General features: G+C 50.7%; 1 protein-coding gene across 5 annotated transcripts in view; it reads left to right on the top strand.

Moving 5' to 3' along the window:
• HUWE1 (HECT, UBA and WWE domain containing E3 ubiquitin protein ligase 1) overlaps nucleotides 1-22,292 on the top strand; it is a 2,445,223-nt gene that overhangs the window by 2,291,971 nt on the left and 130,960 nt on the right. For 3 of the 5 annotated variants that reach the window (XM_069645305.1, XM_069645301.1, XM_069645300.1), the window contains exon 74: nucleotides 2,251-2,409. In XM_069645305.1, the coding sequence (XP_069501406.1) occupies nucleotides 2,251-2,409 (159 nt within the window). The remainder of the gene's footprint in view (nucleotides 1-2,250; nucleotides 2,410-22,292) is intronic. The other 2 variants (XM_069645304.1, XM_069645303.1) reach the window with 1 other exon arrangement.

Below are 22,292 nucleotides of genomic sequence, written 5' to 3'. Positions count from 1 at the left end.
TCCCCCTCCCCAATCCCCCTGTTTCCCTAGCTTTTTTGACCCACCCCCTCCCCACCAGTTTTAATCCCCTACCCCACCCCATATATATTTGTTAATAAATTCCATATTTTTTGTTATTTTAAATACATTGAAAATGTTACTCGTTATTCTCATTTTGTTATTTTGACTGTATACCCTGTCATAACCGTGAAGACGTGAAAGACCCGTGGATGATACTTGAAGAGACCTGGTGAATGTTTCTTGCTGCCGTCCTGGTGAAACCTTGTCTGGCTACTGATCTCTGAAGAACCTAATCAGTGCTTCAACCTTCTGTACTGGTAGCAACAACTGGTCCCGGCGTCTTTTGCTACCCAAGCAAGTGTGAGTCCTCGGCAGTGTCCCTGCACTACTCCGTGAACAGACCAGCTCCAGATTGGGCTACCGTGATGGAAGCTCTGCTGTTCCGAGTTTCAGCCAGCTACTCCAGAGGTCTTGGGGTTGTCCAACATGAAGTCCTCCTGCTAAATTTCTGCTCCCTGCCATCGATGGTTCCTGAGATGGGAGGTTTTCTTAAACCACGACAGCTGTCACACCTGCTTCCTCCATGCAAAGGTGGCCTTCCCTGAAACCTTCATTACTGCATCTAGTCAAGTGCCCTTAGGAATGCTGCAGCGGTGGTTCTTGAAATGTTTGTCGAAGGGGTTTCATCAAGCTACCATCCCCTACAAGAACTCTAATTGCACCCTCCGCTCCTGCGCACCAGCAACTGGAACCAATGGTGGGAAAACCTACTTCAGGCGACCCTCTAACGACCTGCCAAGTCTGAAGTGGAACCGGAGTACAGGTTTTAAATTGTAACAATACTTACCTGCCCCCCTGTCTCCACCCTTAAATATTTTAATAACTTAACTTTTACCATTGTTTGGCAAAACTTGTTGCTGAAAACCCTCCAAAAGCTGGGAACTGTCTTATTCACAAGAGTATGTCATCATCTAACATTTTGAACAATCTTCACGTCCCCAGGACACCTCTCCTATTTTTTTCCAAGTCCTAAACTATTGGAAAACTTTGAACTTTTGGGCACAAGGCCCTATACAATTTAGGGTTGGACATCTAAAGTTAGAATTGCAATTCCTGGGGACAGTTGCCGCTAACCTAATCACTTACCTTCATTTCCAGTTATTGGGATAGTTTATTTTGCACTACACGGACTGTATATATGTCTGTATATATGTTTTATAGTGTTTAGTATTGTGTGATATTACTTGCTTTTAGTCATGTTTCATAGTTTTCTTTTGGGCCTACAATAAATATTGTATTTATATAACTAACTGTGTAAGTTTAATCCTTGGTGTTGCACTGTGTGGCCTCATCATGGACCCCTGACCCCACTCACCTCACCTGAGATTTAGCTCTGGCTTCTCTCAATGCTACCTTGATTGGTTTGGCTAAACTCCCAGAATGTCTTCCCTGTACACTATAACAAGTGTGGCCCCCTAAACATCTGTCCACTAGGCACCCAGCAGCTAAGGATCCAAACTGGAGCTATGCCCATGCCTCTGCATACAGACAGCATCACCAGAAGAGGGCCTAACAATGCAGTAATGGCAGGAAGTAGCCAACAACCCTTGAGCAGGTAAGCAAACCTGCTTAGCTTCCAGAAATCCAGCAGCACTGAGCAGCACTGAGCTCAGCAACAGGGTTTCCCCTATATATTTATTTATTCGCTGGGGCTGGCAGTAGGGGATTAAAAACAAAGGTTTTGGCCAGCAGCGAATCAGGTGGGCCTCAACAAGACCCCGAAACTCGGGTCCATTACCAGAGGAAGTGTAGTTGCCTGCCCAGGGCCAGTTACTGGTCTAAACCAGCATGGAGGCTGCCATCTTGGGCTCCGAAAAAGACCATATGGCCAGAATGGCTATGTTAAGCGTGTTTCGCTCATGGTTTCCCTGAACCAAGGAAACCCCCTAAACAAAATGGCTGAGAGTAGGACCCATTAGTACTCCAAGGGCTACCATAAAGATACCGCGGTCTACTAAAGTGATTTCATGGAGAAACTAAAATTATGATACAGAGATGGGCAGTAAAGTGTGGTGTTTGTTAAAATGTACAGTTAGGCAGGAGTTGTATGCTCCAATTTACAGATCTGAAAGAAGTTTTTAGATGTACAGCAAGGTGTGCCCTCTTCCCTGGGATGGGGAGGGATTTAATAGTCTGTAGTGATGGGGTGTTAAAAATTATTTGCTGCAGCTTTCTTTGTCTTTCGTCCAGCAGCTTCAGAAGGAACCCAACCAGGAGAAACGGAGAAGGAGGAGCGACTGCCAGAACTTCCATTACTCAGTGAACAGTTGAGCTTAGATGAGCTATGGGATATGCTAGGCGAGTGCTTGAAGGAACTGGAGGAGTCGCACGATCAGCATGCAGTTCTAGGTAGGGCCTATGCTATTGAATATTGCCATATATACTGTCTTGCAAATACAAGCAATGGTCACATGCCCTAAAACAATGATGCATGTAGTTATTTTATATAGCGCTTAAAGCTACTTTCGAGGGGATTGGGTCCTCCGGCGTATTCCATTTCGAGGGGATTGGGTCCTCCGACGTATTCCATATCTATGACATGTAATCACCACAGCTGTGCTGCTTCGGAAACTTTTTTCCGCGTCTGCGTCGATGACGTCGATGCGCCGTCGTCGAGGGCCTCCTCCGACGTCATCCGATGTGATAAGTAGGACGCAAAGCAGTTCCGTTTTTTCCGCAAACGTGTTGCTTCGTGATTCTCGGTTCACGCCTCGACTCTTTGGAGTTCTGTTCTTCGAACCTGTTCGTTTTGTGCAAATCCTTCGTGTGAAGATGTCTTCTACTTCGTCTTCGACCCCGCGTCCGGGCTTCAAGAAGTGCGGGGAGTGTGGGTCCAAGATGTTGGTGACGGACTCGCACGACGCCTGCCTCTGGTGCCTCGGGGAGGCCCACGACACGGATGACTGTATCGACTGCCAGTCGCTCACGTCCAAAGCCTTACGCGAACGTAAGAAGAAGTTGTCGGTAGGTCGGGTGTCCAAGCCCAGGAAGTCGAAGTCTGCGGGGCTTTCGACGGATGATTCGAGGGGTGACTCTCCGCGTCATCGTCGGAAGTCTCGTGGGTCTCCTTCTAGGAGTCGGTCTCGCCACTCCTCAGCCTCTTCGAGGCGTTCTCGGAAGCGCCGACACCGGTCGTCTTCCAGGTCCTCCTCGGAGGACTCTGCCCGGCACGTAGCTTACCCCACCAGCCGTGCGACGCCGGAGGAATGGGCTTCCTTCGGGAAGAAAATGCTGGCGATTCTTGAGTCGCAGGGTACAAAGCCGTCCGCGCCCCCGAGTGGGGTCGGTCGTGTGAGGTCGAGAGACACCGCTCGCATGAGTGGTCGGCACGAGTCACGGGAGAGGTCCCGTTCGGACAAGGAGACTCGTTCTCGCCGTACCCGTTCCAGGTCCCGGCCCTCGACGCGTTCGAGACCGTGTGCACCTGTGAAGTCTTCGAGGAAGACATCGACGTCTGAGGCGTCGAGGGCGTCGACAGGCTTTCTCGAGGCTCCGGCTTCGAGGAAGTCGTCGAGGCCGTCGACGCTCAGGTCGTCGGACACGCTCGGGGCTCCGGCCTCGAGGGCTGTGTCGACGCCGCCGATGCTGGAGGCGCTGCGTCTGACGTCGACGCCGATTTCCTCGACGCCGATCCTCTCAGCGCCGATGCCGGTTCTCTCGACGCCGGCGCCGATTCGCTCGACGCCATCGACGCCTTTCGTGTCGGAGGTACCCCGTGGCACGGGAGAACCCCCTAGGAAAGCTCTGGTTAAGAGCAAGCACTCTCGGGTGCCTTCTTTTCGCCACCTGGACTATATTTCAGAGGCGGATGAGGATTCTGATGGCCTGGTTCCTAGTCAGGTTCCAGATGAAATTGTCTCGGGCCATAGTCAGTTTGACGATTTGAGACAGTCACTGCATGATGCCAGTGGACTGGACACCTCTCCGGAGGTGGAGTTTTGTAGGCCTGAGCCTGGCTCTCATGCCGATTCCTCGTACCGGCGCCTTATGGCTAGGGTTTCTGAGTACTTGGGATGGTCTGCTCCCCCAGGGGAGTTTGTGCAGGATGATCTGACGGACATCCTTGATGTTGGTCCCCCAACTGATCCGGTACTGCCGTTCCATATGGCTTTACAGAGAAGGGTGGCGGCGGCTTGGACTGCTCCGGCGAGTCTCCCGGCGGTGGGCAGATCCTTGTCGCGAAAATACCGTCCAGCCAGTAGCGACCCCTGCTACTTGACCAGGCACCCTACTCCGGAGAGTTTGGTGGTGCAGGCGGCCACGGCCCCGGCAAAGCAGGCGTCGTACCCTACCATCCCTCCTGATAGGGACGACAAACGTTTTGATGGCTGGGCGAAGAAAGTGTTTTCTGGTGGTATGGCGCTTCAGGCGGCCAACTCCATTTGTGCCTTGTCTCGTTTCACACACACTCTGTGGAACTGTGTTGCGTTAGCGGCTGAACATATTCCCGAAGGGGACGAACGGGATGGTTTCCTTGCTATGGTCCAGGATGGTAAGGATGCCATGTGTGAGTCCGTTCAGTCGGGTTTGGACTTAGCTGAATGCGTCAGTAGGTCCATGGCGGCGAGCACCGTGATACGCAGGTTTGCGTGGTTGCGGAAGTCGGGGTTTGCTCCTGATGTGAAGTCTCGGCTCCTCAACATGCCCTTTGACGGTGAACACCTTTTTGGCAGCAAGGCTGACGAGAGCCTTGAGAGGTTGCAGACCTCGAAAGCTGCAGCGAAGTCGTTGGGCGCTGCAGTTCGCCAACCTCCGCCTTTTCGTCCTAGGGGACAGCAGTGGAGGGGTGGTTCCTTTCGCTAGTACTCGTCCTTCAGTAAAGCGAGAGGAGCTGGCAGTCAAAGAGGCCAACGCAGGGGTACCAGAGGTGGACGACAGGGTACCCGTGGTGCCAAGGCCGCTCGGGCAGTTGCCTCTTTGCCCTCAGGTAACGCCGCGGCCGCTCCCACTCAGTCATGAGGCCATGTCCCATGGTTCGCCGGTTGGGGGAAGGCTGGCGCAGCATCTAGTAGAGTGGCAAGCCATTACTTCAGATGTGTGGGTTCTGGAGATCATAACCCACGGCTACTGTCTTCCCTTTCGGCACAGGCCTCGCGACAATCCACCGGGGAACCTCTCTTTGCAGAGTCCGGATCCGCTCCTTGCGCAGGAAATTCAAGCCCTGCTGGAGAAAGGCGCCATAGAACTGGTGCCTGTAGCGGAGAGGTACATGGGATGGTATTCCCCTTATTTTTTGATTTCGAAGAAAGACGGGGGATTGAGACCCATCATGGACTTGCGCGGTTTGAACAAACTCCTCAGAAAGGACAAGTTCAAGATGGTTACTCTCTCTCAAGTCCTCCAGGCCCTTCAGCTTCAGGACTGGTTGGTGTCACTCGACCTCAAGGATGCTTACTTCCATGTGCCGATCCATCCCAAGCACAAGAAGTACCTGAGGTTCGCGGTTGGCGACTCGCACTTTCAGTTTCGGGTCCTGCCGTTCGGATTGACCTCCGCCCCGAGGGTTTTCACCAAGCTCATGGTGGTGGTGGCAGCGCACCTCAGGCAAGGGGGGGATTCACGTCTACCCCTACCTGGACGATTGGTTGATCAGGGGGAGCTCTCCCGAGCAAGTCCTGGATCATCTGTCCGTCACCTACCACTCCCTTCACAGGCTGGGCTTCTCCCTCAATTTAAAGAAGTCCCATTTGACGCCAACACAGCGGCTCCAGTACATCGGAGCAGTGCTCGACACTTCCCTGGGGCAGTGTTTTCCTCCCCAGGTGAGGACTCTTCACATTCAGCAGATGGTGCACAAGTTTCAGCATGCCCAGACGCTCCCAGCGTTCGAGTTCTTGAGGCTGCTCGGCCTCATGGCATCCTGCATTCTTCTGGTGCCAGAGGCTCGCCTGCGGATGAGATCTTTGCAGTGGGCGCTCAAGACGCAATGGTCGCAGTCCTCCGGCAGGATGTCGGACCCGGTTCAGGTGCCGCCCTCGGTCGCCCGGGACCTTCTGTGGTGGGCCGTCGAAGGCAACTTGATGAAGGGGGCTCCTTTTTGGCTTCCCTGGCCGGAGGTGACGATCGTGACGGATGCATCCCTCGCGGGTTGGGGAGCTCATGCCAACGGGCTGACAGTCAGCGGTCGTTGGTCTCCGTCGGAGTCCAGACTCCATATCAATCTGTTGGAGCTGAGGGCCGTCAGGCTAGCCCTGAAGGCTTTTCTGCCGACTGTGCGAGGAAAGAGTGTCCTGATCCTGACGGACAACACAGTGGCAATGCACTACCTCAACAAAAAGGGGGGGGCAGGGTCACTTCCTCTGTGCAGGGAGGCGATGCAGCTCGAGTTCTGGGCCATCCAGCAGGAAGTTTCGATCTCGGCAGTTCATCGGCCGGAGACGAAAACGTGACGGCGGACGCTCTGAGCAGGCAGAGCACGATCTCTCACGAGTGGGAGTTGGCTCAGGAGATTCTCCTGGAGATCTTCGCCCTTTGGGGGACCCCTCAAGTGGATCTCTTCGCCTCCAGTGTCAACCGGAAGTGCGAAAGGTTTTGCTCGCGGGAATTTCCTCCAAAAGGAGCCTTGGGAGACGCGTTCGTGGTGGAGTGGTCGTTCCCGCTGCTGTACGCGTTTCCTCCAGTCCCCGTCATCCCGCAAGTGCTGCGGAGGTTACGGAAGTTCGGTTCCCGGATGATCCTCATTGCTCCGGCATGGGCTCGGAGGACGTGGTACCCGGACCTTCTCGACTTGTCCATCTGCCCTCCGCGTCGTCTTCCCTACCGAGACGATCTGCTCTCACGGGAGGGGGGTCAGGTTCTCCATCCAGAGGTCAGATCCCTCAACCTTCACGCTTGGCTTCTGAAAGGTTGAGGTATATGGATTGGGACCTCCCTGAAGATGTGATGGAGGTGTTGCTTTCGGCCCGAAGGCCAGCAACAAAGTCTCTGTACCGTTGGCGTAAGTTCTGCGACTGGTGCCGAGTTCAGAATGTGGATCCTTTTGCATGTGACATCCCCATGGTTCTGTCCTTTTTACTTTCTTTGGCCCACAGGGGCTTGCAAGTGGGTACCGTTAAAGGTTACCTGGCGGCGCTGTCCATCTTTAAGCGCTCGTCTGAAGAGTGTTCTTACTTTAAAATCCCTTTAATTTCACAGTTTCTGAAAGGGCTCACTAATGTGTTCCCTCCGTCACCTTTCCTGGTGCCCGGTTGGGATTTAAACCTTGTTCTTAAGTTTCTTATGGGTGCTACGTTTGAGCCTTTACATTCTTGCCCTTTGAGGCTGTTAACTCTGAAAACTGTGTTTTTAGTTGCGGTTACTTCCGCTCGCAGAGTGAGTGAGTTACAGGCACTTTCAGTTAAGCCACCCTTCACTGTATTTCACAAGGACAGGGTTGTCCTTAGAGTTTGTCCTTCTTTTCTTCCGAAGGTAGTGACGGAATTTAATTTGGCCCAGAAGGTTGTTCTTCCGGCATTCTATCCTCTTCCGCATCCTGGTAAGGAAGAGGAGAGGCTCCATAGGCTTGATCCTAGGAGAGCTTTAAGCTTTTATGTTTCACGCATGTCCCGGGTCAGAGTGGACGATCAACTCTTTATTGGTTACGCTGGAAAGCGTTTAGGGCAAGCTGTGACGAAACAGACTTTGTCTCGCTGGATTATTTTGGCCATCTCGGAGTGCTACCGCTTGGCGGGTAAGGACCCACCGGCTGGCTTGCGGGCCCATTCTACCAGGGGCATGGCTGCATCTACTGCCCTGCAGAGGGGTGTTCCTATTCGCAACATCTGTGATGCAGCCACCTGGGCTTCAGTACATACATTTGTACGTCACTATTCCCTTGATTCCATCCGAGCACAGGATCTGGCCTTTGGCAAGGCGGTCCTTTGCTCTGCTATTTGATTGGCTATTCTAAATTTTGATTCTAAATTCTTTCCCTCCTCCTTGCTCTGGTACTGCTTTGGGAGTCTGTCATAGATATGGAATACGTCGGAGGACCCAATCCCCTCGAAGAACAAGTTACTTTCTTACCTGGTTACGTTCTTTCGATGGGATGGTCCGACGACGTATTCCATATCGCTCCCGCCCTGCCTTCCCCGCCGCAGAATTTCTTTGCGATTGCAGCTTACGTTCCGCAAGGCTTTGTGTCTGACTGGCAGTTGGCTAGTGTCACACGTTCTGGGGGAAAAAACTACAACTGAGGCTATGGGCGTCGTGCGTCCTACTTATCACATCGGATGACGTCGGACGTCGGAGGAGGTCCTCGACGACGGCGCATCGACGCAGGACGCAGACGCCGGGAAAAAAAAAAAGTTTCCGAAGCAGCACAGCTGTGGTGATTACACGTCATAGATATGGAATACGTCGTCGGACCATCCCATCGAAAGAATGTTACCAGGTAAGAAAGTAACTTGTTCTTCTAATGGATTCCTTCTTTCACAGGTTTCTCAACTTAGAAATATGTAGGCACACACTGGTATTGACTTTTTTCAAAGTCTTTAGGTGCACCATGTGGCTCAGTGCTGACTCATTAAATGTTAGTGGGGCCTTTGGCACCAGACCTGACGTCATAAATATCTTGGCATATGTGTATACCGAGCTGCTTGCACTCTGACCCACATACCTTTTTTTCCTGAGTTTTTCGGAACAGTATCAATTTCTTCCAAGTTTGTCTTACCTTGGGGGAGATTTTCATTTTTTCAATTTTCCCATATTAATTACTTATTTACATAGCTTTTCTAGTGCTTTTTTCTAAAGTACTTTATAGGATTTAAGAACAACGGTACACGATTAGTAAACAATCAGAGGCATGACCCACACAAAAATAATGTAATCTAGAGAACTTAGGAGCCAGAGCTAAGCAAATGGAGTATCAGGCATTTATAAACTGTAAAAATGTTAGTGCAGGAGCGGATCTGAAGAACTAAGTTCCAGAGAAGAGGTACTAAAAGTTGAAACAAGCGGAACTTGGAAGAAGCACAGGGAGGGTACAGAACAGACAATTGAAATTGAGAAGCAGAACCTAACTTTCGAATGGATTGTGTCCTCCCACTTATTAATCATCTGATATATTCTGATATCCTGCTTGCAGCTCGGAACTTTTTCTTAGCAGAGGATGCCGCTGTTATATAAGGAAAGCACTGCGCCCATTGCACAGTTTTTTCCACACAGCTGTTTGAAGCGGTTCTTTGCCTCAGCGTGTTTGATAACTGCATAGTTTGCAAGTTTTATTTCCAGAAATATCAACCCATATCACGAAAACGGGCTTCAAGAGATGTGCCGAGTGTTCGGCTAAAATGTCTATAACCGATCCTCATCGAGTCTGTCTCTGGTACTTGGGGTCGGGGCCACATCGTTGATGATTGTGGCTCGTGCCAGTCTGATTGGAAAAGCTTTAAAAGAGAGGAAGGGGGGGAAACTTGCTTTGGGCAAACCCTCCCCGAAATAGTCTTTGGTAACCCCCATAAATCGTCTGAGGAGCAGAGCCCAAGAGAGAGATCTGCACACCGGACCAAGAGGCCTTGCAAGCGTGGAAAGCATTTGAGATCTCATCATTCCTCTTCATCGTCTTCAAGGAGATCTAAGAAAAGGCGTCATCGCTCCAGTTCGTCCTGTACGGATTCCTCGCCCAAAGGGAAACTGGTAAACTTTCCAAAGAAGGGGGCTAGTAAGGCAGAACTGGAGAAATCCTGTCTGCGTATGTTTGAGGTGTTTGAGAAGGCAACGACATCAGCCCCTTCGGAGTAGTAGTTGGAGACTCCGAACCCCATTGCGCCGAAGGCCGACGGGGATTCCCTGAAAACCACGTGCCCAGGAGCCTGGACAGCAGGTCATCTAATGATTCGAAGTCATCTCGTGCGCCACTCATGACCTCGACACCTCAAAGGGATACTCCTTTGAAGTCGAGGCCATCGATGTGTTTTTCTAACCGCAAAACAAGCGACTTGTCTATTGCCTCTATTTATGAGGATGAGGTGGAGGAGGAAAGCTCTAACTATGGTTTTGGCACGACACTCGTGGTGTTCCAGAGGACCTAATATCCCAGGAATCAAGAATGAAGGACCTTGTGGGCACCCTAAAGGATGCCTTTTGTCTGGATACTTCTCCAGAAGTTGATGTTAGCACTCCAGTAGGTACTGGTCAGGCTGATGCTTCTTGTAGATCAGTTATGGCAAAGGTAATAGAATTTGTGGTCTGGGGAGTATTAACAGGATGATTTGACTGATAGTTTGGATAAGGGGCCACCTAAGGACTCAATGCTTCCTTTTCATACTGCAGTAAGGAATAGGGTCTTGGAGAATTGGAAAAGACTGGATACCACTCATGCAGTCCACAAGGACTTCACAAAGAAATACAGACCTTCAAAGGGCGCAGCCTATCCCACGGTTACTCCAGACAGGGAGGATAAAAAGCTTGCTGCTATGGGAAAACTTGTTTATTTTCTGCTGGGAATATGGCCCTGAAGACAGCCAATGTAACCTGTGCACTAGCAAAGTTCACCTAAACTTTGTGGGAGGTGATTTCCATGGCATCTGAGCACATCCCACAAGGTGAAGAAAGGGATGGTTTTATGAGCATTATTCAGGACGGAAAAGACGCTGTGTGTCAATCCTTACTGTCGTGTCTGGACACTGCGGACTGCATCAGCCACTCTATGGCTACTGGTAGACTGCTTAGGCGATTCGCCTGGCGACGAAAATCAGGGTTTGCTTTCTGATGTGAGCTGCTAAAGCATCGGCCTTTTACACCGACCGTTGCCCCAAAACCACTTTGAAGACTTAAAGCATTTGCCTGTGGTGGGTGGCAGGTTAACCCAGCATCTGAAGGAATGGCGAAGCACTACAAAAGATGCTTGGGGCCTGCATGCTGTTGCCCATGGCTACTGCCTCCCCTTTCTGAAAAAGCCACCAAACCTTTCCCCCCCCACAAGGCCAGTCCTTGTAAGTACCATTTCCACTCCTCCTACAGGATATTCAGACACTGTTGGAGAATGGTGCAATCGAACAGGTACCTGTAGCGGAAAGAAAGCAAGGCTGGTACACTTATTTTCTGATCCCGAAAAAGGACAAAGGGTTGCGATCCATCTTGGACTTGAAATGCGTGAACAAATTCCTCAGGAAGTTCAATGTATTTCTTTTCTCCCGCAGATTCCTCATCTTGATGGATATCCTTATCCACCTTTGCTGCTCTGAAAACTTTTCGACAGGGGGCGTAGTGGGCTTCGGTTCAGCCGTCGATCCATCTTGCTGAGCGCTCGATTGTCCATTCCGGATGTGACGTTGGGCGCCGTGTATATATACCACGTCACTACGCCCCATGCTTCAGTTCATTTTTTCCACGCGTTTGCATGCTGCATCGGGAATATGACTTTGAGTTTCACTGGATAATTTCCTGTCAAAATTGAAATATTTTCTTCAGAAACCTCAACCGTGATTTCGGGCTTCAAAAGGTGCACCAATTGCGAGGCTAAGATGTCGATAACAGCATTTGTCTGTGGTGCTTGGGTGCCAGTCACGACACGGTGGCCTGCATACCGTGCTCCAAAATGCAGCCGAAATCCCTACGTCAGAGAGTCGTAAACCTGCCTGTGGGCCGACCGTCAACAAAATCTCTGGAGCTGTTGCTCGTTCGGGCTTCAGAGGCCGAAACGGAAGAGCCCACCCCTGAAAAGGGGAAGGATGAGCATTGCAAGAAAACTAAGAAGCAGTCCCACTCTAGAAGCCATTCTTCTTCATCTTCGCGAAACAAGACACAGCACCACCACCAACACATATCCAGTTTGTCGTTGGAACGAGGTAAGGGACCAACCACTCGAAGTGTGGGAGAGTTTTAAGACTGAAATGCTGGAAATGTTTAAACAGCAGGCTGCTGTCAGTGGACCACTGGAACCAACACCAAAGAGGAAGATGAAGAAAACCGAAGCTTAATCGATTTCCAGTGACCAGAGAGCCTGCTGTGTAACCGGAGCCTGCTATGGTCCTTCCTTCCTTCCAACCGACCTGGGGACTCTGAAAACAACAACCTAGAACCTGGTGAGACACACTACACTCGAAGACCTGCATTTTGAGCCATCCCACTCTGTGCTGCGACCTTGCGCAGCTGCAATACCTTGGGACCTCGAGCAATTGTGTGGCGCACGGTCTTCCGAATTCCAAATCTCACAAACTTTGAAGGCATCCTGCTGGATCTCCAGAGGCGCAGTCCAAAAAGTCCCCTCACCAGAGAGCTGGACCTTGCAAACAACGAGAATCCGACAAGCAATATTTTGACTTTTTCTGTGCTGCTGAAAAAGGCCCCAAATCCAGAGAGCCGCATCCAGCCACGAGGAAAATCTTGCCTAGAGCCTTCCCTGTGATGCTTGCTGCAAAAGTCCTTCCAGTGTCATGTCTTAATGAAGGAATTCAACAACTGGGTTTTTGGCTACAGATCCTGAAGTAGCCCTGCTGCAAAATCATCTTCTGTGCTGAGGTACTCTGCTAACTTGGGCATTTACTTAGCTTAAGTCATTTGTGATACCTGTGTAGTTCTGGGGTGTTTTCTGTGACTGGGAGGCCTCTCAGCCATTTCATCCAGGCCCACTCCTGGAATCCTACCAGGGTGTCTTCTGTGAATCCCCTGGACCCTCAACTAACACTAAAAGTAAAGTACTAACAGTGTCCCTTAGGAACTCTGACCTTTGCTACTTAAAAACCTATCCTGACCTGTCTTTTGGACACTAGCCCCTAGTGACCCCCATCTGTCACTGAGAACACTCATTCTCCAAGATTACGTTAAAGACTTCCAAGGATTGGGCCTTTTGCCTAGAAAAAAGAATGTGTTTAAAAGTTACTTACTTGCAAAGAAAGTTGGTTGGTAACTGTAACTCTGAGCGTGAACAGCTACAAAAGTTATTACTTACCTTAGAAATGTTCTGCCATTCTGTAAAGCATACGTAAGGTTATTTTCTCCAGCATGGGGTCTGGCATGAATTCACATGCTCATGAATATTGCTGTCAAGCCGGGAATCCTCGGTAAAAGAAAAAGGTTTCACTTTCACTTACAAACTGTATTTCTCTTCTAAACCAATCACTGTACTCTGGGTCATACTGCCCCCAGCCAATGAAGGTCCTTTCCCTAAGCATCTCCTATGGCAGCCATCTTCAGATGTTTACTGCATTTTCAAGTCTTGGGAGTCCTCGAGTTTTGCTCTGTGAGCTACTTCTTCAGTTTTTTCATTTTTCAACAGAAAAAGATTCTATTTTTGTCCAGAAAGAGCCTGTTTGCTCTTCTCTCCATCTGCCGACAACGGGCATCTGTCGGTGAATTTCAGCGCCCCTCAAGAGCAAGGATCATCAAAGTTTCGTTGAAGTTTCCAGAAGGCCAGCGAGCCTACTCCGCACCTCCAGCCATGACAGAGGAGAAGGAAGGAAGATCCCTTTTCAAGCTCTGCACCAGATGCGGAATGTGTTTGTGGAGGACAAACGCCTTCAGTGCCTCTGTCTCCTATGGATTTCCTCCCCAAGTTTGTCAGAATGTCCCTGGCTGGTTTTTAGAGGTCTCCAGGAGGTTCCCCACACAGCTATACCAGCTACGGCGATGACCACTTGCCCGAGGCTACTATTCAGACCACAGAGGCCTCAGCCCCATGTCCTGGGAGCGATCTCTGTGAGGGGAGCCTGATCTACCTCTTGGCCCCCCCAAGGCATTTTACACATTGCCAGTTGCTGCTTTTGCACCTCAACCAATGTCCAGGGACATGTCACTGGACATTCTGATGAGACTCCACACCGTGGTATCGGAAATACAACAGTGGCTACCAGCTTCCCCAGTGCCTGGCCAGGTCTGCACCCTTCCTAGACCACCGGCTAGGAGTCCTCCTAGGCCAAGTCCTCTAAGACCCAGTTGCCTACCTAGCCCTTCCAGGCCGAAGCATCAGCCAAGCCCTTCAGGGCCGAATCGCATGCCGAAAATGCCACATCCGTCACCCGAATCTAGTTAGGTAGGTACCACTGCACATTGGCACGGACACTACAACTGTGCATATGGATGAGTATGACTGTGTACCAGCTAACGGGGAGCCGGTGGGTGCCGATGAGCCCTCCAGGGCATCACCCTCGGACGAGGTTGGCTCTTTTCATGCAATGACTGCGAGGGCCTCAGTTCTCTTCACCTTGGTGCCGGAGCAGAAGAAGAAAGGGTTCCTTTTTCAACGTCGAGAGTCCTCACAGAAGACCATGTCGGTCTCTTTACTGAACGTGTCTGGGAGGAAGGGTTGGCTTTCATGAAGATGCCTAGTACTGCTCCTTTCAAGGCAAACAGGCTGGAAAAGAAGTACAGGTTCCAGACTCAGCCCCCAGATGCTTGAGATCACAGCCTTCTCCAGACTCTGTGGTGTCCGCCACTGCTTGGAAGCGCTCCTCGAACCCACCGTCCTTGTCCATGGTACCTCCGGACCTGAAGGGGAAGAATCTTGATGCAGTGGCGAAGCGCATAATTTACACCACGGCTTCCACTGTTAAGGCTGCCAATGCCCTGGCTATACAGTCTCGCTATGACAGGGAACTCTGGTATAAGCTCGGGCCAATCGTGGATTTCCTGCCAGATGACAAAGGGGGAGCCCTGGCCCTGTTCCAGGAGGGCTAGGTGGCCTTGGGCCTTGCCATCTCAGTGGCGTTGGATATTGCAGACTCTGGCTTCTACCTGATCGACAACAGAGTAGCCCGTTGTCGCCAAATTCGGCTGAAGGCTGTTAGGGAGATTTCTCAGAAATGTGCTAATTCCCTCTACCTAAGAGACCCCCATCAACGTTGCTGGATTTTGAGGATTTGATTTTTTTTTTAACATGGAGAGTGAGACCCTTTTTCCCACTCATGTCTTTTAAAGTGATTTTGTACACTGTTTCTCTTTTCGTTGTGGAGTCTGACAAATGCCATAGGCATCATTGTTTACATTGTGTCACGCAGTACCTTCAGTGCAGTGACACAGGGAAGTCTTTCAGATTTCCCAAAGGTTTAAATACCTTCTCTGGGATAAACTACTGTTTCCCAGAGCAGTAAAGTGAAATTGACTTTACTTTCACTTGTAACTTTCTAGACCCAGCACACACTATCTTACAATAGGGTACTGGAGGGGTTACTTAGTATCCCCTTTGTCTAGCTTCTCATGTAACATTTGTATGTTACCCTTTCTTCACTGAATGGCTGGTGGCAGTGGTTTACTTTTTACTACCATTATGGGATTTTACCGCGGGCTGCGTTCACAGCCACGGTAAAGCACCCATGGATGCCATTTTTGTCAAAATGGCCTGGTCTTCTTTTTTCGCCTTTTCTTTGTGGAAAGGTCCTTCTTGAGATTTACTCTGCGCGCCAAACCAGGTTTGGTCCCTTTGTTCATTTTGCCTTTGGCAGGATTCACTAGTGAAGCCCGCCTCTGTCTCCAGGGTGTCTGGTGGGGGCAGGAAGCAAGGGAGATGTGCTTAGTGTCCTAGGAGACAGGAATGCACTCTTAAGAGATTGGCCTGCTAGCTGTCCGGCAAGGACAGCCACCCTGCTGGGTGACTGACAGCTAGACTGGAATGAATGGGAGCAAGCTGCATAAAAGGCGAGGCTTTTGGCTTGGAAGGCAGAGTCGACCACTGGACGAAGGAATCCGAAGAAGAGGACGCCTGCGGCAACTCCTGGACCATTGGTTTGCCCAGTTGAAGCCCTGCTGCTGTGCTGAAACTCTAAATTCGTATCGACAGAGAAGCCCCTGCAAATTTGCATTGGTTGGACCAATCAACTCCAAAGTAAGCCACCCGGACATCCTCTCAAAGCTGGTAGAGTATCCACTGCAGTCGCTGCTGGAACCGATAGTCAGGGAGAGGAACACCAGTTTGTGTCCTTTGCTTTTATGCTGGCCAAGGGCTCCCGAAAGTCCCTCCGGACTCACAGAAAGCAGGACTGACCGAGCCTGAGCCCCCTCAACAGAGTGCGGGACCCCAGATGCAAGGAAAGCCCATCTCGACAGCCAGGAACCAGTGTTGCTATTTCCGGTAGACGCGAGGAGCTAAAACCCCGAAGTGCCACTTGTTTGAAGATTGCCGATTGCGAGCGGTGACTGTCCCATTGCAGTGCAGGAGTCCCCAGAAGTCCTCCCTCTTGTCCCCATGACTGAGGCCCAGGAACAGCGAAATCTGCAGAGCTGCACAGCACCGAAACTGAAGTTATCTGCTGCACCTTTTCTTCAACCTAAAGGTACTGTACCGTCTAAGGGAACTTAACTCTTGTTTTGTAGCCACTTGTCCTCGTTGGATACTTGCTTGGTTGCATGTGTAGATTTGCTTGCAGCTTCTCTACTTCACAAGCCTAATCAGCTTGTGGCCCTAACTCGATTTTCTGCTATTCTACCAAGACTTTTAAAACCTTGTGAAAGACTTTCTACTTACCTGCAAGAAGTGCTTCAGTTCACCTTGACTTTTGGTAACTTATACTTGGTCTGGCCTGGCTCCCTGAATGACTCTTCTCTCCTCTGTTTAAGTGTTTTTGCCTTCCTTAAAGGAAAGTGTTAACTGACTTTGCATTGGGGGGGTTATTGGAAGTCTTACCCGCTTAAGAATCCTTGTGTGAATACTTGATTTATTTTGTTCCCTCTTTTCTTTGACACCCTACTATGAGTGTGTATTTTTGAAGTATATTTGTGTGTTGCTGAATATTGCTCCCTTCTGAAGAAGGCTTACTAAAACTGACTGGTAAATTAATAATTGTTTACTCAAGAAACCTTGTGTGTAAGAGTTTATTTGAATACTTGTCACTGTGAATCTCTGTGTAACTCCCCTACAGCTCACATTGACCCCTCTTGAGATAGGCCTGGCTACTCGACTACACTACCAACCTGTGTAATACAGACCTATACCAAAGGTTGGGTTCCTATTGTCAGGAGGTCAGGGTTGTTGTAGTGCACCCAAAGGAGTTCACCATCATCCTCCACTATTAGCCTGCCAACAAACAGGGGTGTCTTCAAAGAGACAGTCACTAACCCCATCCAAACTCTGTGTCCACGGATAATCCAACGAGGGAAACGTCTGAGGAGGACTCGTCAAAGCCAGCTAAGGCTTCACACCAGGCCAAGTCAACGGAGTCGATGGTACTGTCGATAAAGGCAGCCACAAGCACTTTGTCATCTCAACCACGTACACTGTGGCTCTGAAAGAGAGCGGGTCCAGAAAAGAAGTGGCGGCCACCACGCAGAAGCAGTGGTGAAGGAACTGGGTCTAGTGAAAGACCAGGCGGCCGCTCCGATACCACAGCTTCCGGACAGGGAGTGGGAAACGGCCCCACCTGTGGAGCCTTCCAGGTATGCGGACCGGCAGGCTACTGAGGATAGATTGGAGCAGATCTACTCAAGTACAGACTATGACAATGTTCCGCACAATGGGTGCTGCTCAGACCATGGAGCGGGAGGACCTGAGGGAGACCCTCAGTCCCCTGTGTGGAAGAGGAAACTCATTAACACATATCCTATTCTGCTGGCTCCTTTTACCCCTAGACATCTCTCTGGACATTCTATCAACCCTACATACATTGGTCACTGAAATCCAGCAATGGATGCCGCTTTGTGGCCTGCACCTCCAGAACTTCCGAAGGTAAACTCTCCCCCACGGAAGAGAAAGTCCAAGGGGGGGGTGCGCTCCGCGGCATCATCCGACCCTGCCGCCACTCCCACCTCATCACAAGACTCCTACCGTAGCACCACATCCGCACACGGGCACAGCTACTACGGCTACTGTATCAACGAGGACAACCATTTTATTGCAGCAGAGGGAAAGACTTTGCAGGCGGATGAGCCCCATAGGGCCCCCCCCCCAGGACGAAGTTGGATCTTTTCATTCGGTCGTGTCAAGGACCTCAGAACTGTTTCAGTTAGTACCTGAGGAGGAGGGTATCCTGTACCATCGGCGCACATCGATGAGAAAGACTATTCTATTCCATTCCCTTCCTGGACGACATCGGGAGGAGGGCCTAGCACTGATGACAAATCCAAGTACGGCCCAGACCAAGCGAAACAGATTGGAAAAGTACTGAGTGCCCGATTTGGCTCCCATTTGCCTAAGGTCTCAGCCGTCACCGGATTCAGTGGTCTTGGCCGGAGCTAGGAAATGCTCAGCGAACCAGTCATCCGCAGCCATGGTACCACTGAACCAGGAGGGGAAGAAGCAATTTACTGGGCTGCCTCTACCATTAAGGCAGCAAACGCCCTAGCCATTTTGTCCCGTTATGACTGGGAACTCTGGGGAAAAGCGGTGCTGGATATACTGTTCGATGGGGAGAACCTCTTCATAAAGGCAGTAGATGAGTCTTTGCAGGTAATAAAGACAGACACGGAGTGTTCCCTCTGAACTTTGCAACAGAGTTGTTCCTCGTCCTTTTGCTCCTCCAGAGGAAAGCCAGAAAGATCTTCAAAGGGTTATAGTACCCCTTACAGGCAACCTTCACGCTCTTCCACTCAAGTAGCAAATAGGGGGCGCTCTGAAGGCAGTGGTCAGCGGCGGCACCGCCCACAGAGCCGAACATCTCCCCCCCCCACCCCCATGCAGACCTGAACGGTCTGTGGCTCCGGGCCCCCACTTACACACCCCAGTGGGAGGCTGGCTGGTGAGTTTCGTCAGCACGTGGGAAAAGATCACCACAGACAGATGGGTGCTGGATGCTCTCGGACAGGGGCACACCTTCGAATTCCAACAAAGGTGTCCTTGTATCCCTCAGATTCAGCGGCAAGAACTATACGGGTCACAGCTTCTGCAGGAGGTGCGGTCCATGTTGGGGAAAGGGGCAATAGAGCTGTCCCCCAGCGGCTCCAGAGTATATTCCTGATACTTTCTAGTACAAAAGAAGACAGGGGGGGTGGGTTGGAGGCCGATTCTGGGTCTATGTCGTGGGATGGTCACGTTGCAGCACATGCTCGGCCGGCTGGAACTGGGAGATTTGCTGACATTGTTGAACTTGGAGGACGCTTACTTTCACATCCCCATTCACAAAAGCACTGCAAGTTCTTGCGATTCATAGTTCAGGGTCAGCACTAACAGTTCAAGGCTCTGTTTTTTAGGCTGAAGTCGGCCCAAGGGTGTTTTACGAAGTTCCTGGGCTCAGTGGTGTCACATTGTCTGCAAAGCATCCATGTATACCCCTACCTGGACGACTAGCTGGTGTGTTCCCGCTCGCAATCTCTGTCAAGCGAACACATGGCCAAAGCCGTACGTCTGCTGACGGAGCTGGGGTTCTCCATAAACTATCAAAAGTCTTGCTTGAAGCCATCTCAGGACGCTCTATTTATGGGCACGTGACTCATCGTGGTGACGTGCTTGGTGTTACCCTCGGAGGAGAGGATGAAAACTATACAAGGCAAGGTGCAGCGCTTGTCGCCCCAGGGAGTGACAGTGCGGTCCCTGAAGTCATTTCTGGGCATGCTGTCCTGCATCATATTCGTTAGCCTCTGCAGATTTCGCATGAGACCGCTCCAGGAGTTCCTGGATGCAAGGTGGATGCAAGTGTCGGGGAACGTTACGGACAAGATCACCCTAGACAAAGAGGTCCGGCATTGGTTACAGTGGTGGGGTGTTCGGCAGTACCTCGTACAGGCAGTTCCGTTTCAGGTTCCTCCTTACCAGGAGACTGTCACCACAGATGCCGCTCTAGAGGGATGGGGAGCCCACACTGGACAGTTGCACACCAGAGGCCTCTGGCAACCAGAGGAAAGGGACCTACACATCAAGGTCCTGGAGCTTCGGGTCATGTTCTGGGCCCTCAAGTCTTTTCTGCCGTCATTGAAGGACAAGGTGGTTAGGATCTTCACGGACAACACCACGACTGTGTTCTACATCCGAAAACAGGGAGGTTGAGGGTGGGCCCGGTCTGCGCCACACAGGACTTGTGACAGTGGTCCATTCGTCAAGGCATGTTCCTCGTTCTGTGTCACCTGGCGGGAGTTCGCTAGGACGTGGTGAAGCTGCTGTTCGACAAATGGGGTCTACCCCAAATCGATCTCTTCAACAAAGGCAAACACCAAGTGCCTGAGGTTCGCCGTCAGGTTCCCGCAGCCAAAGAGCATGGGTGACACGTTCCCGTGGGAGGGACGGTTCCTGTACGCGTTTCCTCCGTTTCCACTCCTACATGTGATGCACACTCTGACAATGCCACTGCAGGATGATTCTCGTCGCCCCAGCGTGGCCGAGACAAATCTGGCATCCCGACCTGCTGCGTCTATCAGTGGCCCTGTCCATCAGGTTATCACCATTCCCGGCTATCTTGCCAGAGAGGGAGGAGCAATTCTGCATCACGACCCAGTGTCTCTGAACCTGAGGGCATGGCTCCTGCACCCCTAGAGTTTGTGGGGTTATGCTATACCGGACGATTGTAAGGACAATCTGGCCAGGGCCTTGTCTACGTTGAAGTGCTACAGGCATAAATAGAAACTCTTCTCTGTGTGGTGCAGGACTCTGAAGATTACACTGCTTTGGGTCAACTGTTACCATACTCGTTTCCTTGGCCAAGGTGGGGCTGGCTCATGCCTCTATCAGGGTGCATCTCACTGCCTTATCCAGGAACACTAGGTCTCCAGGCAGGCCCTCACTGTGGTCTAGGACTCGTCAAGGCGTTCCTCAACTGACTTTTCAGGATTTGTCCTCCGGTTAAGGCTCCTCCACCAGCGTGGTGCTAAATAAGCTCATGGGCAGCGCCTTTCGAACCTATGCATCAGGTCCTGCTCAAGTTTATTTTATGGAAGACAGCTTTCTTCGTGGCTATTACCTCAGCCAGGAGGGTTGGGTAGATTCAGGCCCTCTCTTGCAAGCCGCCTTATTTGTCTTTCCATGCTTCGAGGGTGGTACTGTGTACACACCTCACCTTCATGCCAAAGGTGCTTTTGGAATTCCACCTCTACGAGCCTTTGGTGTTACCGGTCTATTTCCCAAATCAGTAGTCCATGGCGGAGAGCGCCTTTCATTTGCTGGACGTTGCTTGTGCCTTAAAGTTCTACGTGACACTTAATAAAACTTTTCTGAAGACTTCTCAGTTGTTCGTTGTTAGGCAGAAACCTGTGCAGTTCCCTTTGGGAACACTGTAAAAGATTTAGGACTACAGTTGTTAGCAGTAAACCCACTTGGTAGCAGTCTGTACCACCCAGATTTACCTGGTAGCTGTGGCTGAGCAGTCAGACTTCCCTCAAGAAGAGTTAGGCAGTATGCAAAGTATACACATTAGGTACTCAGACACAATAGCACAAGCAAACACTGACCAGAGCTTTGGTATCAAAGTATATAATTATTTATTTAAAAACGCACTGTTTGAAACACTCCAGCACTCTTATTGTAAAACACTCTAAACACAGTTACTATTATGATATATACAACCCTTATTCCTTATCAGACAAGTCTTAGTTAACACCACATATTTCCAGACAGAGGTGAGCGCTTAACTATAGATGGCACTTCAATAAGTTCATGAAGAAGGGAGGGAAAAAGACAGAATATGTGGAGATACACCACTCTAAGATTTAGGAACACTTTTAGCAAGGCAGAAGAGCAAAAGTCACTTGTGAGCCAACGTCCATAGGCTGGGCCCACTCTTGGAGAGAGCAGAGCACAAATGCGCCCAAGATCACACAGTTACACTAGGCTTTGAAAGTCTTGCAGAGAGTTCAAAAAGAGTTTAGAGAGGCTCAGAAAAGTTTAGCCAGGGTGTCCCAGACTAACCCAGGTTCAAAAGCCGGGGGCTAAATCTACCCCGTACAGTCGGTGGCAAGGGAAGCCAGGCGGAACACGGTACCTTAAGTGGGAAGGATCCTCCAGCGGTGGCAGTTGTTCCTGCCAGCGGGTGCAAGTCTCGGCGTCGTCCAGGGGAAGAGAAGATCTCGACTTGGAGGAAATATGAAGGTCGTTGCACTGCCAGGGAAGAAACCAGCCGCAGAGTTTTCCGGTTAAAGGTATTACCCTTTATTTCGTGGTCGTGGTAAAATGTGGTATTCCGGTTGCCGGGGTGCTTGGCACAGGCAAGGCGGCCACGAGATGCGTCGGGAAGGCGAAAAGACGGTGAAACTGGTTATCCCCACCAGTCAAAGGAAGAAGACTCTCCGGCGGGAGATCTCCTCTGTCGTTGGGAAAAGTGGTGAGAAAGTCCAGCAGGACTCCACCGGTGGTGTCGTCGTGGTAGGTCGGCTCAGCTTCTCCCTCATCGGATTCTTAGGTCCTGTGGCGACTTCTGAAGTTCCAGTCCCCAAAGCCCTGCTTTTATGCATAAAACCCCCAT

This window comes from Ambystoma mexicanum, chromosome 2p, assembly GCF_040938575.1.
Source record: "Ambystoma mexicanum isolate Mex_15411 chromosome 2p, UKY_AmexF1_1, whole genome shotgun sequence".
Classification (NCBI taxonomy): domain Eukaryota; kingdom Metazoa; phylum Chordata; class Amphibia; order Caudata; family Ambystomatidae; genus Ambystoma; species Ambystoma mexicanum.
This window is presented reverse-complemented; position numbering and strand designations above follow the sequence as displayed.